This window comes from Bipolaris oryzae, assembly GCF_000523455.1.
Source record: "Bipolaris oryzae ATCC 44560 unplaced genomic scaffold scaffold_345, whole genome shotgun sequence".
Classification (NCBI taxonomy): Eukaryota; Fungi; Ascomycota; class Dothideomycetes; order Pleosporales; family Pleosporaceae; genus Bipolaris; species Bipolaris oryzae.
In genome coordinates, this window is record NW_006911621.1 from 1 (window position 1) to 11,232 (window position 11,232).

Genomic DNA, 11,232 nt, shown 5'->3' on the forward strand with positions numbered 1-11,232 from the left:
AAGTAAAAGATACTAGTAAGAAAGTACAATTTGAGTTGAGCACAACGAGAGTAATAATGAAATCCATCCATCCTTATATCCTCATTGCTTCTAGTCCTGCCATCCCAAGGCGTCCTGCCATCCCTCGGATGGTTGTTCTTGGCGGGATGGCACATCACGTGACCAAGCCCCGCGATGATCATTACCTTCTGACGTGGACGTCCATAGGCCTTCAGCCATCTCGTCACTTGTCAAGGAGAGAATCCTTCTTGTTACTTGTAACATCAGCCTCGCTTTAAGAGACTAGAGAAACGACGACTACTAAGTCCCTAACTACTACACTAAGTAACTAGTCTAATCGTAACTCTAGAGTGTCACGCGCGTCTCTAAGCTATCGTAAATCGCTAGAAGTTTAGAGCGTAAACATCTATTGTCTAACTAGCTAATGCTAGCTAATCGTGTTTTCCTCTATGTAGGGAAGAGCTTCTGCTAGAGCTATACAATCATGTTGGCGTCTCACCATAATAGATCTCGTTAGGTACGCTGACGTTAATTAGCGTTAGCCCCGTACTCAAGCGGTAACTTCATCACTTGCTTATGTTCTCTAAACAAAGCCGCCTGCAATGCGCTGCTGTAGGGACTTCCCTGCGTGTTAACCTCAGCGCCTTCATCTAACAGCACCTTAACCACCTACTTGTGGCCTCCGTGTGAAGCTGCCTGTAGCGCGCTGCTGTAGAACCGCCCTGCACATTAACCTTGGCGCCTTTGTCAATCAGCATCTTGACTATTTGCTCGTGGCCTTTAGCTGAAGCTACCTACAGCGCGTTGCCATAGTATCCACCTTGCGCGTTAACGTTAGCGCCTTTATTGAGCAGTGCCTTAACAACCTACTCGTGTCCTTCTGCAGAGGCTGCCTACAGCGCGCTGGCGTATATGTCATTAGCCGTGTTAAAGTTCACACCGGCCCCTTCACTTAAGAGATAATCTGTAATACTCTTGTGGCCTGCTCCAGCTGCTAATACAAAGGCCTCCCCAAATTGCCTCATCGAAGGGTCAGCCCATGCTCTTTTCTCTAGCAGCTTGCACACGGTTCGTTCTTGTCCATGCTCAGCTGCCCATAGCAGCGCAGAGTCGTTGGAGCATTATATGTTGTGGCCGTAGAGGTACGGGTTCGTAAGCTGGTAGAGGCGATTAGTTTGCGCAAGCGCGTTGAGATCGCTCTCTGCATGTAGGTTATGCAGATGATTGGGTGTCCGCCTTTGCCTGCTACTTCTTCACCTTCTTCTTCATCGTCTACTCCTGCTTCGGTGGAGAGAGAGAATGAAAATGAGAACGAAAAACACATCTCGCTGCTCTCCTGCGGTGAACACGCAGATTACGGATGCGTTACCTTGCTCTTATCAGACGATACGCGCAATGTGCTCCCGGTACAGCTTAAAGACAGTACGTGGCTAAACGCCGACTCGGTGCGCGGCGCGTTTACAGTTAACACCGAGTATATGATTGAGCGGTGGACGGACTAGTTGTGGAAGAGCACGCTGCACCGTGTTATCTATCGCGGAGGGGACAAGTATAGGATCAGTGTGCTGTTTTTCTATGAGTTGGATTTTGAGGCTGTCGTGAGACCGCTAGAGAAATGTGTGCAGAGGGCCTGGGGAAAGAGAATCCATGAGGGGAGCGCGTATGGGGAGCATCTATTGACGACAGTGTTTAACAATTTCTCTTATAGCAAGAAGGCGGGTTGGAGAGTGTTTTGGGAGAAAATCCGATCTTAGTGTTTATATGGTTTGTTATGGGCGGAGAAGCTTTACCTATTGTACATAATAAGAAAGATAAGAACTACTATGCAGAATATTCCCTCGTATGTACTGTATACATAGTTATACCTGATTACATGTTTAGCTTTCATACATGTAATCTCTGAGTAAGGCCCACTCGTATACCTAGTCTTTGGGTACACAACCTTCTAGCAAAGGATAGGACGTAGTCCTTCTCGATTAAGGAAATTTAGAAAGTCTTGTTGCCTATTTGTTGCAGGACTCTAATCGTTTAAGGAAATAAAAAGATAAAGGAGATGGAATATTCCCAGTTTACATGTAAGATTTGATAATGACGGATCCATTGTAAGTAGTAACCATGTATAGTAACCCTCAACAATCCCGCAGCCTCAGTACTGGGATCTAATACCCACTTAGATGTGTACTATTTCAACAAAAGAGGGACTCCCTTAGAGAGACTTTAGTTCCTGTCCATATATTGCACCCACTATAGCCCTCTCATCAATACTTGAAGACGCGTCACCATGACTGCCATGGGTATGTGCTGCAGCAAAACCACTGTGAACCTCGAAGTCATCTTTGAGGCGCTCGAAATCCTGGTTACGTTTGGTGCCAGTGCCGCCAATGGTGACGAGCTGTGTCTTGCTCGACCGCCCTCCCGTGACCAACTCATTCTCAGACCGGTTCCGAGTGCTGCTGAATTGGGATGAAATGAGGAGCATAAGTGGACGTAACGTGGGCAGACATGCGCTTATGATGCCAGATGCGACCTCGACAACGCACCAGGTGCATGCGGTTGCTAGTGTTCCTGTTGTGTCGGTTACATTAAATTGCATGACTGTCACAAAGCGGTAGGCACTAGCGCAAAGTACGCTGTGAACCACAGTCAGTAATGAAAACAGTTGAGTTAAGATGGAAGAGCACTGACAATCCTCCAAGCAGGAACATGAAAAGCAAAGACGCACGTTGAGCGGTCGTTACTTGAAGCTTCAACACTTGAGCGACGGGCATACACAGGATAGCAACGTCTGTCAAGATATTAGGCACAGCATTGCCAATAAATGAAGCCTTGAGGTTGATACAAGTGCCGTCGATTGCAGGGCCCAACCAGGCCTTCTTGACTGGAGTGCACTGGAAAATGCTGACAAAATTAATAGCGATAACCCAAGCAATTGTCACGAATCCCAAGATGTATGAGCCGATTCGAAAGCTGTTTGTTGGGAAGAGGCGCAGGTACATGACGAGTAAAGAGAGCTTAACTAGCCCTACAGCAGTGCAGTAGACACACTCAAAAGCAACGAGGAGCTATAGTGATTCAGGTTAGTAGGGTTCTTCCCTGCGTAATTTCTTAGAGATGAGTTTCATACCTTTAGCACCATAGTGACATTATCGGGAGGCAGAGTGATAGCATGCCTTCCTAAACCCCAATGAATCACTAGAAATATTAGAAAATCCAATAGACCTTAGCAAGTATGGACTTACTAGCGTAGTTAAGTCCTCCGGCAACGAAGCAAATAAGCTGCACTTAGGTAAGCCCAAGCTAAGTTGTTTGAAGGCAAGGTCAGAGACGTATAGGCACATACCAGTGAGACTACAATCATCCAGTCGTCTGCTCCATAGCTAAGGCCACGCTTGGAGCGTGCGATGAAGCGCAGTGCTACAAAGACAAAGGCAAGAACTAACAGCGCGGTGGTCGTGTCTCGTAGTTGAGGGCCTCGGTCTGACGTGTCGTGCCTGGATCGATGCTGAACTACGGCTTCAAACATGGCAACAGGTAGTATAGCAGCATGTTGCAAGCGGGGAGCGCGCAGAATGGTTTCATTTCGTATTTGAAGGAGAGCCTAACATATACCGAGTCAGGGGGCAAAAGAAATCATGGTCGCTGGAAAGGGCCTCTTGCATGTGGCAAAGGGGCTACTGCAAGGTGTGTCGGATCAAGGTGGGGCGGTTCGTGCGGAGGGGTTTCCCGCCGCCCACCATTGGGCTCGCCAATCGGCAGTCGTTGCTGTTTTCTGTTAGGATCTGTTCGGCGGAGCGGCCCCTAGTTCAGCTATGTGCAGCCTAGAATGAGGCATCCGCTGTTAGGCGTATTGTAAAAGCTGTGTCCCTATGTCTTGAGTGACCTTTGCACTTGACTGTGCACAAGCAGAGAAGAGACTTACATAGCGGGCAGCGACCTTTTTAAGCACACCCCCTCCCTTGTCAATACTAAGCGCCTAGAGAAGGCCGTAAACAAGGTTAAAAATAACAACTAGTGAAGACAGCAAGGATGAACGCTGGAAGAAGCCCGTCGGAAGAGGGCTTCCACATCCGCTAACACGAGCCTATTATTTATCCGTGCGTCTCTCTATCGGCCCTTCTATTCACGGACGCTGCACACAGAAATGTCGCTCAAAACCTCACTCTGAGTTCAACAAACGAGTCGGAAGTATATTTTGTTCTATGTACGCCTGGATTCTATTAGCCCCTGCCAATCTTCCGTAGCGTTATCCCTTGGTTCCAGATTGCTATTGCCAACAGCATGTCCAAGCCTACTATCGTATTTGCCCCGGGCGCCTGGCACACACTAGACTGCTACGACACTACCCGCGACCAATTGCACCAGCGCGGATGGGAAACGGAGGCTGTGGCGTATCCTTCCGTAGGAGCAGAGCCTCCTAATAAAGGCCTTGCTGATGACGCTATGGCGTTGCGCTCTACCCTAGAAAGACTTGCTGATGAGTGCAAAGAGATCGTTCTAGTTGTGCACTCATATGGGGGTTTAGTTGGACAAAATGCCCTTCGGGGTTTGGGTCACAAGCAGCGAAAGGCAGCGGGTAAGAGAGGCGGTGTTGTTATGTTTGTTTACCTCGCTGCTTTCGTTGCCCCAAAGGGGGCGACTATTAAGGCTATGCTTGGTGGCCGATTCTTACCCTGGATGCAATTCGATGTTCGTATATCTACCAGATCAGTTTCATTCCCCCCATCTTTAGCAGGGCTAAATTTTAGTTTTAGGGCGATTACTGTTACGCCGCTACGCCTGAGATAGTCTTCTACCATGATCTAGATGACGAAGCACAGAAGGCTGCTATCTCAAAACTAAAGCACCAATCAGCGCGCATTTTCACCGACGAAGTCACTTATGAGCCGTGGCATGAGATCCCGTCAATGTATCTCTTCTGTGAGGCCGATAAAGCGCTTCCACTACCTATCCAGCAACAGATGGCACAGATGTTGGGTGCAGATGCGCCGACCTTCACATCAACCGGGTCGCATTCGCCTTTTCTCAGCCAGCCCCAGGAGGTTGTTGAAGGCGTAGAGTATGCGGTCAAGCTTGGTCAAAACAAGAAGTAGGACAAGAAAATCCTCAATATCAAAGACAATTTTTCTAGATTACGAGCTCATTCTTCCGATCGTCCAAGTCCGTCTCGAGATCTTATTCTCATCTTCCGTGAAGCCAGTTTATTAGCAGTCATGTCATTGATTGCTCCATTCATCATCCAGCTCGACATGATGATAAGATTGGTCTTAGCTCCGGGACTGGAAAGGGACGCATGCTATAGCTCGCTTTCCAAATATGGGATTTTTATTCATGTTTGTTTTTAAGCCGAAATATTTGACTACACAAAGTGTCAGGCGATCAAAACTCGAACGTCTTACAAAGAAATATCTCCACCAACGATGCTGCCAGAATACAAGGCTGCTCCTACATTTTCATGCAAGTCCAGAAGGACCACCGCCTCGCCCTGGACATAAGCAACGACGACCCTAATGTCAAGTCTTCGCCACCTTTTTCTAGCTCTTTACCCGCTAATATTCAGGCTTGGAGGTTTGCAGTGCCTAATGGTATTGTTGTGGCCTTGAATGCCGAGTACTGAGGTAATAAATCAGAATCTGGGCCATTCGTGTTATACTCAGCATCAGACCGAGATTTTGGAGAAGCTCTCTGCAGTATTCTACCAACTCTGCGCTTCTGCATACAAATCCTCACGCGTTTCCATGATCAAAACAAAGCGTATCTATAATTAGATATGTAAGCAGTTAAGCATGTAAGAAGTATCGTTTATTCTTGTGTGTATCATGATAGGAGCAAGTTTAAATAGAGCATTGTTAGTCAGTGAGTAGCCACGTGGCTATGCATGGTACTTTTGGGCTTACAGGTCAAGTTACTGCTTGAGTACGGGGCTAACTGTTACAAGTAACAAGAAGGATTCTCTCCTTGACAAGTGACGAGATGGCTGAAGGCCTAGGGACGTCCACGTCAGAAGGCAATGATCATCGCGGGGCTGTGTCACGTGATGTGCCATCCCGCCAAGAGCAACCATCCGTGGGATGGCAGGACGCCTTGGGATGGCATGACTGGAAGCAATGAGGATATAAGGATGGATGGATTTCATTATTACTCTCGTTGTGCTCAACTCAAATTGTACTTTCTTACTAGTTACTTTACTTAACAAGATTGTTACTTGTTAGTCTATAGCAATATAGATTAGGTATTTGTCAACCCTTTGTTACCTTCTACTAAAGCACCCTAGTCCACTGTCTCGCCAGACAAACCTCACGGAACACTAACGTAAAGCTCACCGGCCTTAGTGTGGGACCCGGCAAGAGAAGTATAGACCCGAACCCCGTGTAACACTAACGCTAATTAACGTCAGCGTACCTAACGAGATCTATTATGGTGAGACGCCAACATGATTGTATAGCTCTAGCAGAAGCTCTTCCCTACATAGAGGAAAACACGATTAGCTAGCATTAGCTAGTTAGACAATAGATGTTTACGCTCTAAACTTCTAGCGATTTACGATAGCTTAGAGACGCGCGTGACACTCTAGAGTTACTGTAACGATGTTACAGCCTCGCCAAGTATCGGACCAATCCTAGAAGCCGGATTAGAGGAAGTATCGGCCGCCCCTTCATCAGCTACTCGTTCTTAGTCGGATCCGATTCGGGCCCGACTAGGACAGGTATATATTGAGACACTCCCTGTAGCTAGCTCTGTAGGCTTTTAATACCTTTCGTACAAGGCCTATAGGTGTCCATTCGAATCAAGGCTCGTTTGATGTCCCACGCACTCCCATATGCCTCTGAGTGACACTACTGCCGGTACTGATCCGAGTAGTCTTGCCTGCGCCGTTACACTTCCCTATCTAGCACTTTTAGCAGGCAGACTTGCATTTAGCACAGACGCGCGACGGTCTCTCGAGCTTAAGCGCAGTGCTCAGAATAAGACAATAATGTAATAAGCTGTAAGTTAACAGACTTTCGACAAGATGCATAAGCTTTCAACGCATCTACTGCTAGCTAAAGCGAGGCGGTCGCGTGACGCTCGTACTAGACTGTCGTATTGCACAGTAAGCTAAACCTATTTCTAGAGGACGTTAGGAGACGATAGACTTAATAGCTTAAGGCTGCTATTCTGAGAGTATTTATTCCTCTATCCTGTTGTTAAGTTTATTATGTTAGGGAGTGTTTGTAGCGTCCCGTCACGCAGGATGTCCCGCTACGCAAGGATAGACGTTAAACCTAGACATGGTGTACTACACCGCACGCCTGGACAAGCGCTCGCTATCACCTGCCATAATTATGTTTATGCTCATACTAATGCGTTTGGGACATGCACATTGTCATCATCCGTGATAATCACGACAACAAGATCTCATGAGCATGCATTTGCTTGCAAAATAGCTACCATTCTGTGTAATACGCAGAGTATCTACCCTACGTCAGTGTAATTAGTTTAGTTTAACCCAGCCGATTTCTATCTGGCAGCTATGAGTGTCATGAGATGCTGTTCTAACCAGAGACTGCTCAGCGTCACATCAAACACCCTCATTTTATGTGGTCGGTTTGACGTAGCTGAAAGTTAGTGTAGTTGATCAGTGCGTAGTATGTCATCTTGCTGTCGTAATATCAGTAATCGTCCTGTTTGTTACGTGGGTAAGCGTAGTGCGGAGTTCTATAAGTTTGGTACACGTTAGTCATAGTCTTAATTACTATTGGGGATTGAACAGAGACATGGAACGTTCAGAAAATTTTCAAAAAAAGCAATGGCACAATGACAGGGGGTTTTAATCCTCTTAGTAGTTGCCTACGCATATAAAGTAGGTGCATTGACACTTGATTATTCTTTAGATGAGGAGTAGTTATCTATGGCGTACAGCTTCTACGAACCACAGCTATTCACTTTATCTCTTCTATGATCGTGAAAATGGCCGAGCGTTCCGTGGAGACTATCCTCAAGTATCATTTCTCCAACCATGAATTGCTAGATGAAGCACTACTCGCTGCAGGGGCGTCAGTCTCCAGCAAAGATATACAGGGTGATGCAAAAGGCAATAAGCGCCTTGCTCTGTTAGGAGATTCCGTTCTGCAAGAAGCTGTTCTGGAGCCGTGGTATCACTCTAAGGAAAGTACTGGTGAGTGCACAGATACACAAACTTTTGTTAAGAAACTAACCTTATTAGAGGAGGGTCATAACAGGGTGAAAAGTTTATGTGGAAACAAGAGGTTGAGAGAAATAGCTCAGAGAAGCGGGATATCGGATTGCATTGCCAAAAACCCATGCCAAGAAGGTCAGGTGCCTCAAGAGACTGCTGCGTCGACAGTTGAGGCACTGGTAGGAGCAGTTTATATAGATTGTGGAGAGGACATATCAAAGGTCCACCAAGTCCTTGAGGCGATTGATTTTTTCAAAGAGTGATAAAAGTTAGTTTAGTATAATTTGTGATAAAGTCATGCGTAGTATATAATAATTATTATGTCATAGTTTATATCTAGGGAAACTATAATTAAAACACTACAGCCAAAAGAAATGAAGGACCAAAAATTGAATATCGAGATTCTCTAAGCTGTTTAGTTATCGTCGTTGTTGTTAAGAGAGAGCCGCGGTGGTGTTTCGCTACAGCAATTGTTCTGTTACTGGTGGATGGATGTTAGATTACTAAATATCGTGGTCAATTCTTTTGCGAGCACTTACTATTATTATAGACATAACTTTGTTACCTTAACGCCCATCCCTAAGTGCTGGGACAATGAGGGGTACTTTGACTTCGGGCACTTCGCTTTCCTAGCACACTCTAATAATCGTTACAAGATTGTATCGGCAATATACTAAAGTGATTAACGAACTTGTTCCTCTTCCCTTACCTAAAATTTACGTTATGTCTCATAGTGGTCGGAAGAGAAAGCTTGAGCTAGTGCTTGGCTAGCTCGATCCATGGCTGCGAATATGTCGATAGCCTAGCAAAAAGGCAATAACCAGCAGCCTCGACGTAACCAAAGCGCGCCCTGTCGCTCTGATGACATGCGGCAGAGTATGAGCGGAGCTTGTGCTAAAAATGACAAGCACACGATGGTGTCCCAGCACTCAGGGAGGGACGTTAGTCCATATACTTTGATCGCCTCACGGCATGATATTCGATTCATCGCCAGGTTAAGTAGGAACAGCGTGTCGTACCCTTATCGTTTACGTGTGCAGGCGATGCTGATCAGGTCGCCACCACAAAAGGGACGACGTCTTGGGTTAGTGTGCGGGGCTCTACAATTAGTAATCCAATCGATCAGCAAGTGGCTTAGCTTTGTGGCCGTGCAGGCGCGGCTGCTTGGGAACGTGGATTCGCCTCATCTCCTACTCATCAAACAACATTTCAGAACTCACCTAGTTCCAGCTTATTACCTTTCTACACGTATTTGCCTGCCTATAGCTTGTCCAGTTTGTCACGTCGATCGCCAAGCCTTTAACTGCATCCTACTCAAGCCGCCTACTGTCCATGTCTGCCGACTCCACCCTTTCGCGTCAACCTGTTCCGCAATGACCCGCTAGAGCGCCAAAGTACCTTTCTTCATCGTGTTGTGTAAGTCCTACTGCGCATGTTGCACTAAATCGACCTTCATTGTATCACGTTCTAAGTTATGGTTACAGGCCGGCACTTATTTTAACTCGCACTGCACTTCGTCTTCCTTCTTCCGTCGCGCCTCGTCTTCCCATCGCATGCGACCTCCTTATCCACTCCATCCGCGATATCATTTCTGTGGTTAGCCACGATGAGCCATATTGCTCCAAAGCGAGTTGTCCTCCGATGTCGCGAACAATACTTCAGAGAGCACGGGCGAATGGTTGAGACTTTCCTCGAGTCGCAAAATCTCCTAGATATAGAAGACTACGGGATACACATATGTGGAGATCCATCTTCTCCTACCACTCTATATCTCGTCCTCGATCTTTACTGCAGGGAGGTCCCCATTGTTGATCTCAGCAACCTAGAACTCCAAGTCTTCAAAGTCTCGAAAAATAATACATTGTGCGTTGTTTCCTTCAGCTATAGGACGAAACTAAGTCAGAAAAATTTAGTACTTTTAAAGATCTTGGTGAGAATGCTAGCAAAAAGGCTTACGAACGATCTCTTACACTAGATTGGGGAGCAAACCAATCTAATCAGAGGAGTTAGACGGCGTTACCCCCTTACATACAGGACAGTCCCCAGCTAGGTTTGTATCTTGAGCGTCGCGAGTCAATGGAAGGTCCCTTAAAAATCCAGACGGTGGTATGCATGGGTCTCTGTTACGACGATTGAGTGCTGTTGCACAATAGACAATGTGGTCTCGATTCTCATGAGGAGGGTTGCGTGTACATGATTGGTATGTTTTACAATTCCAAGAACACATGTTTGCAAGCAGTAACGTCGATCCAAGCGTGCCGGGACGCATGGTGTAACGGGACACTTTCTCTTCCGGACCCTCGGATTTCCCCAAGCATTCTTGAATACAAACAAATACAATGCGCATCTATTCTAAAGGCTTTACTCTCTTAGCATATCAGTTTCCGACGCTAAAAAACGTGTCGTCGACTGTGCTGTCGCTCGTTCTGTTCATATTGTTCCCTAACTCTCCTCTAACACGCCCTTGTCTGTTTGCGACAGCATATATCTGCGAGAAACTCGGTAGGCTAGGGAGAAAGCTAAAAGAGCAAAGATTGAGACTACCGCCACGTAAGGTCAACTTAGAGTACTATGGGCACGTTCCGGCAGTTTCTCCGCGCAGACAGCAAGATCATTAAAACTCGTCCCACAGGACGTGCGCTGTTAGCGGCACTTAGCATGCAGTAGCGTACAGTAGCGTGCTCAGATGTTGCCGTATGCTATCGTAACAAATTCGGCGCTATGCCTATAGCACTTAGGTGCTAAGGATAGCTGTGGCGCATGCTAGCAACTTCTAGAAGCGTGCAAGTCAACATGCTTAATCTACTTGCATCGTAATACCTAATTACACGCCCTAAGGCCCTAGTATCTATCCATAGTTACTCGCGACTTCTCTAGTGGAAGAAGCTAAGAAACAGCAAGAACTTTCCTTAATTCATCTACTAACGTAACAACATCTACCATCTCTAACAGCCGTAGAAGCTTCTAGGCGCTAATACAAAGATGTTACACGGGGTTTGGAGTGCTAATACTTCTCTGGCTCGATCCGGGTTAGGGCGAGTAGGATTGGGTTAGCG

At 46.5% G+C, this 11,232-nt stretch overlaps 6 protein-coding genes across 6 annotated transcripts; 4 read left to right on the top strand and 2 right to left on the bottom strand.

The window, feature by feature from the left end:
• Positions 1–1,502: 1,502 nt before the first annotated feature.
• COCMIDRAFT_110698 (uncharacterized protein) lies at positions 1,503–1,754 on the top strand (the record flags this gene model as incomplete). The annotated part of the gene is made up of 1 exon (XM_007695548.1): positions 1,503–1,754. A coding segment is annotated over one exon (252 nt), but the record flags the coding sequence as incomplete, so codon positions are not given.
• A 452-nt stretch (positions 1,755–2,206) lies between these two features.
• On the bottom strand, positions 2,207–3,523 carry COCMIDRAFT_110710 (uncharacterized protein; the record flags this gene model as incomplete). The annotated part of the gene is made up of 5 exons (XM_007695549.1): positions 2,207–2,630; positions 2,686–3,062; positions 3,125–3,192; positions 3,240–3,276; positions 3,341–3,523. The coding sequence occupies 5 exons, from the start codon at positions 3,521–3,523 to the stop codon at positions 2,207–2,209; spliced, it is 1,089 nt and encodes a 362-aa protein (XP_007693739.1).
• Positions 3,524–4,278: 755 nt separating this feature from the next.
• Positions 4,279–5,090, top strand: COCMIDRAFT_10229 (uncharacterized protein; the record flags this gene model as incomplete). Its single annotated transcript, XM_007695550.1, has 2 exons — positions 4,279–4,686; positions 4,752–5,090. 2 exons carry the CDS (start codon positions 4,279–4,281, stop codon positions 5,088–5,090), a joined length of 747 nt encoding a protein of 248 aa, XP_007693740.1.
• An 812-nt stretch (positions 5,091–5,902) lies between these two features.
• Positions 5,903–6,169, bottom strand: COCMIDRAFT_110701 (uncharacterized protein; the record flags this gene model as incomplete). Its single annotated transcript, XM_007695551.1, has 1 exon — positions 5,903–6,169. A coding segment is annotated over one exon (267 nt), but the record flags the coding sequence as incomplete, so codon positions are not given.
• A 1,778-nt stretch (positions 6,170–7,947) lies between these two features.
• Positions 7,948–8,439, top strand: COCMIDRAFT_31177 (uncharacterized protein; the record flags this gene model as incomplete). The annotated part of the gene is made up of 2 exons (XM_007695552.1): positions 7,948–8,155; positions 8,204–8,439. The coding sequence occupies 2 exons, from the start codon at positions 7,948–7,950 to the stop codon at positions 8,437–8,439; spliced, it is 444 nt and encodes a 147-aa protein (XP_007693742.1).
• Positions 8,440–9,782: 1,343 nt separating this feature from the next.
• Positions 9,783–10,186, top strand: COCMIDRAFT_110695 (uncharacterized protein; the record flags this gene model as incomplete). The annotated part of the gene is made up of 2 exons (XM_007695553.1): positions 9,783–10,039; positions 10,090–10,186. 2 exons carry the CDS (start codon positions 9,783–9,785, stop codon positions 10,184–10,186), a joined length of 354 nt encoding a protein of 117 aa, XP_007693743.1.
• Between the last annotated feature and the right edge of the window lie 1,046 nt (positions 10,187–11,232).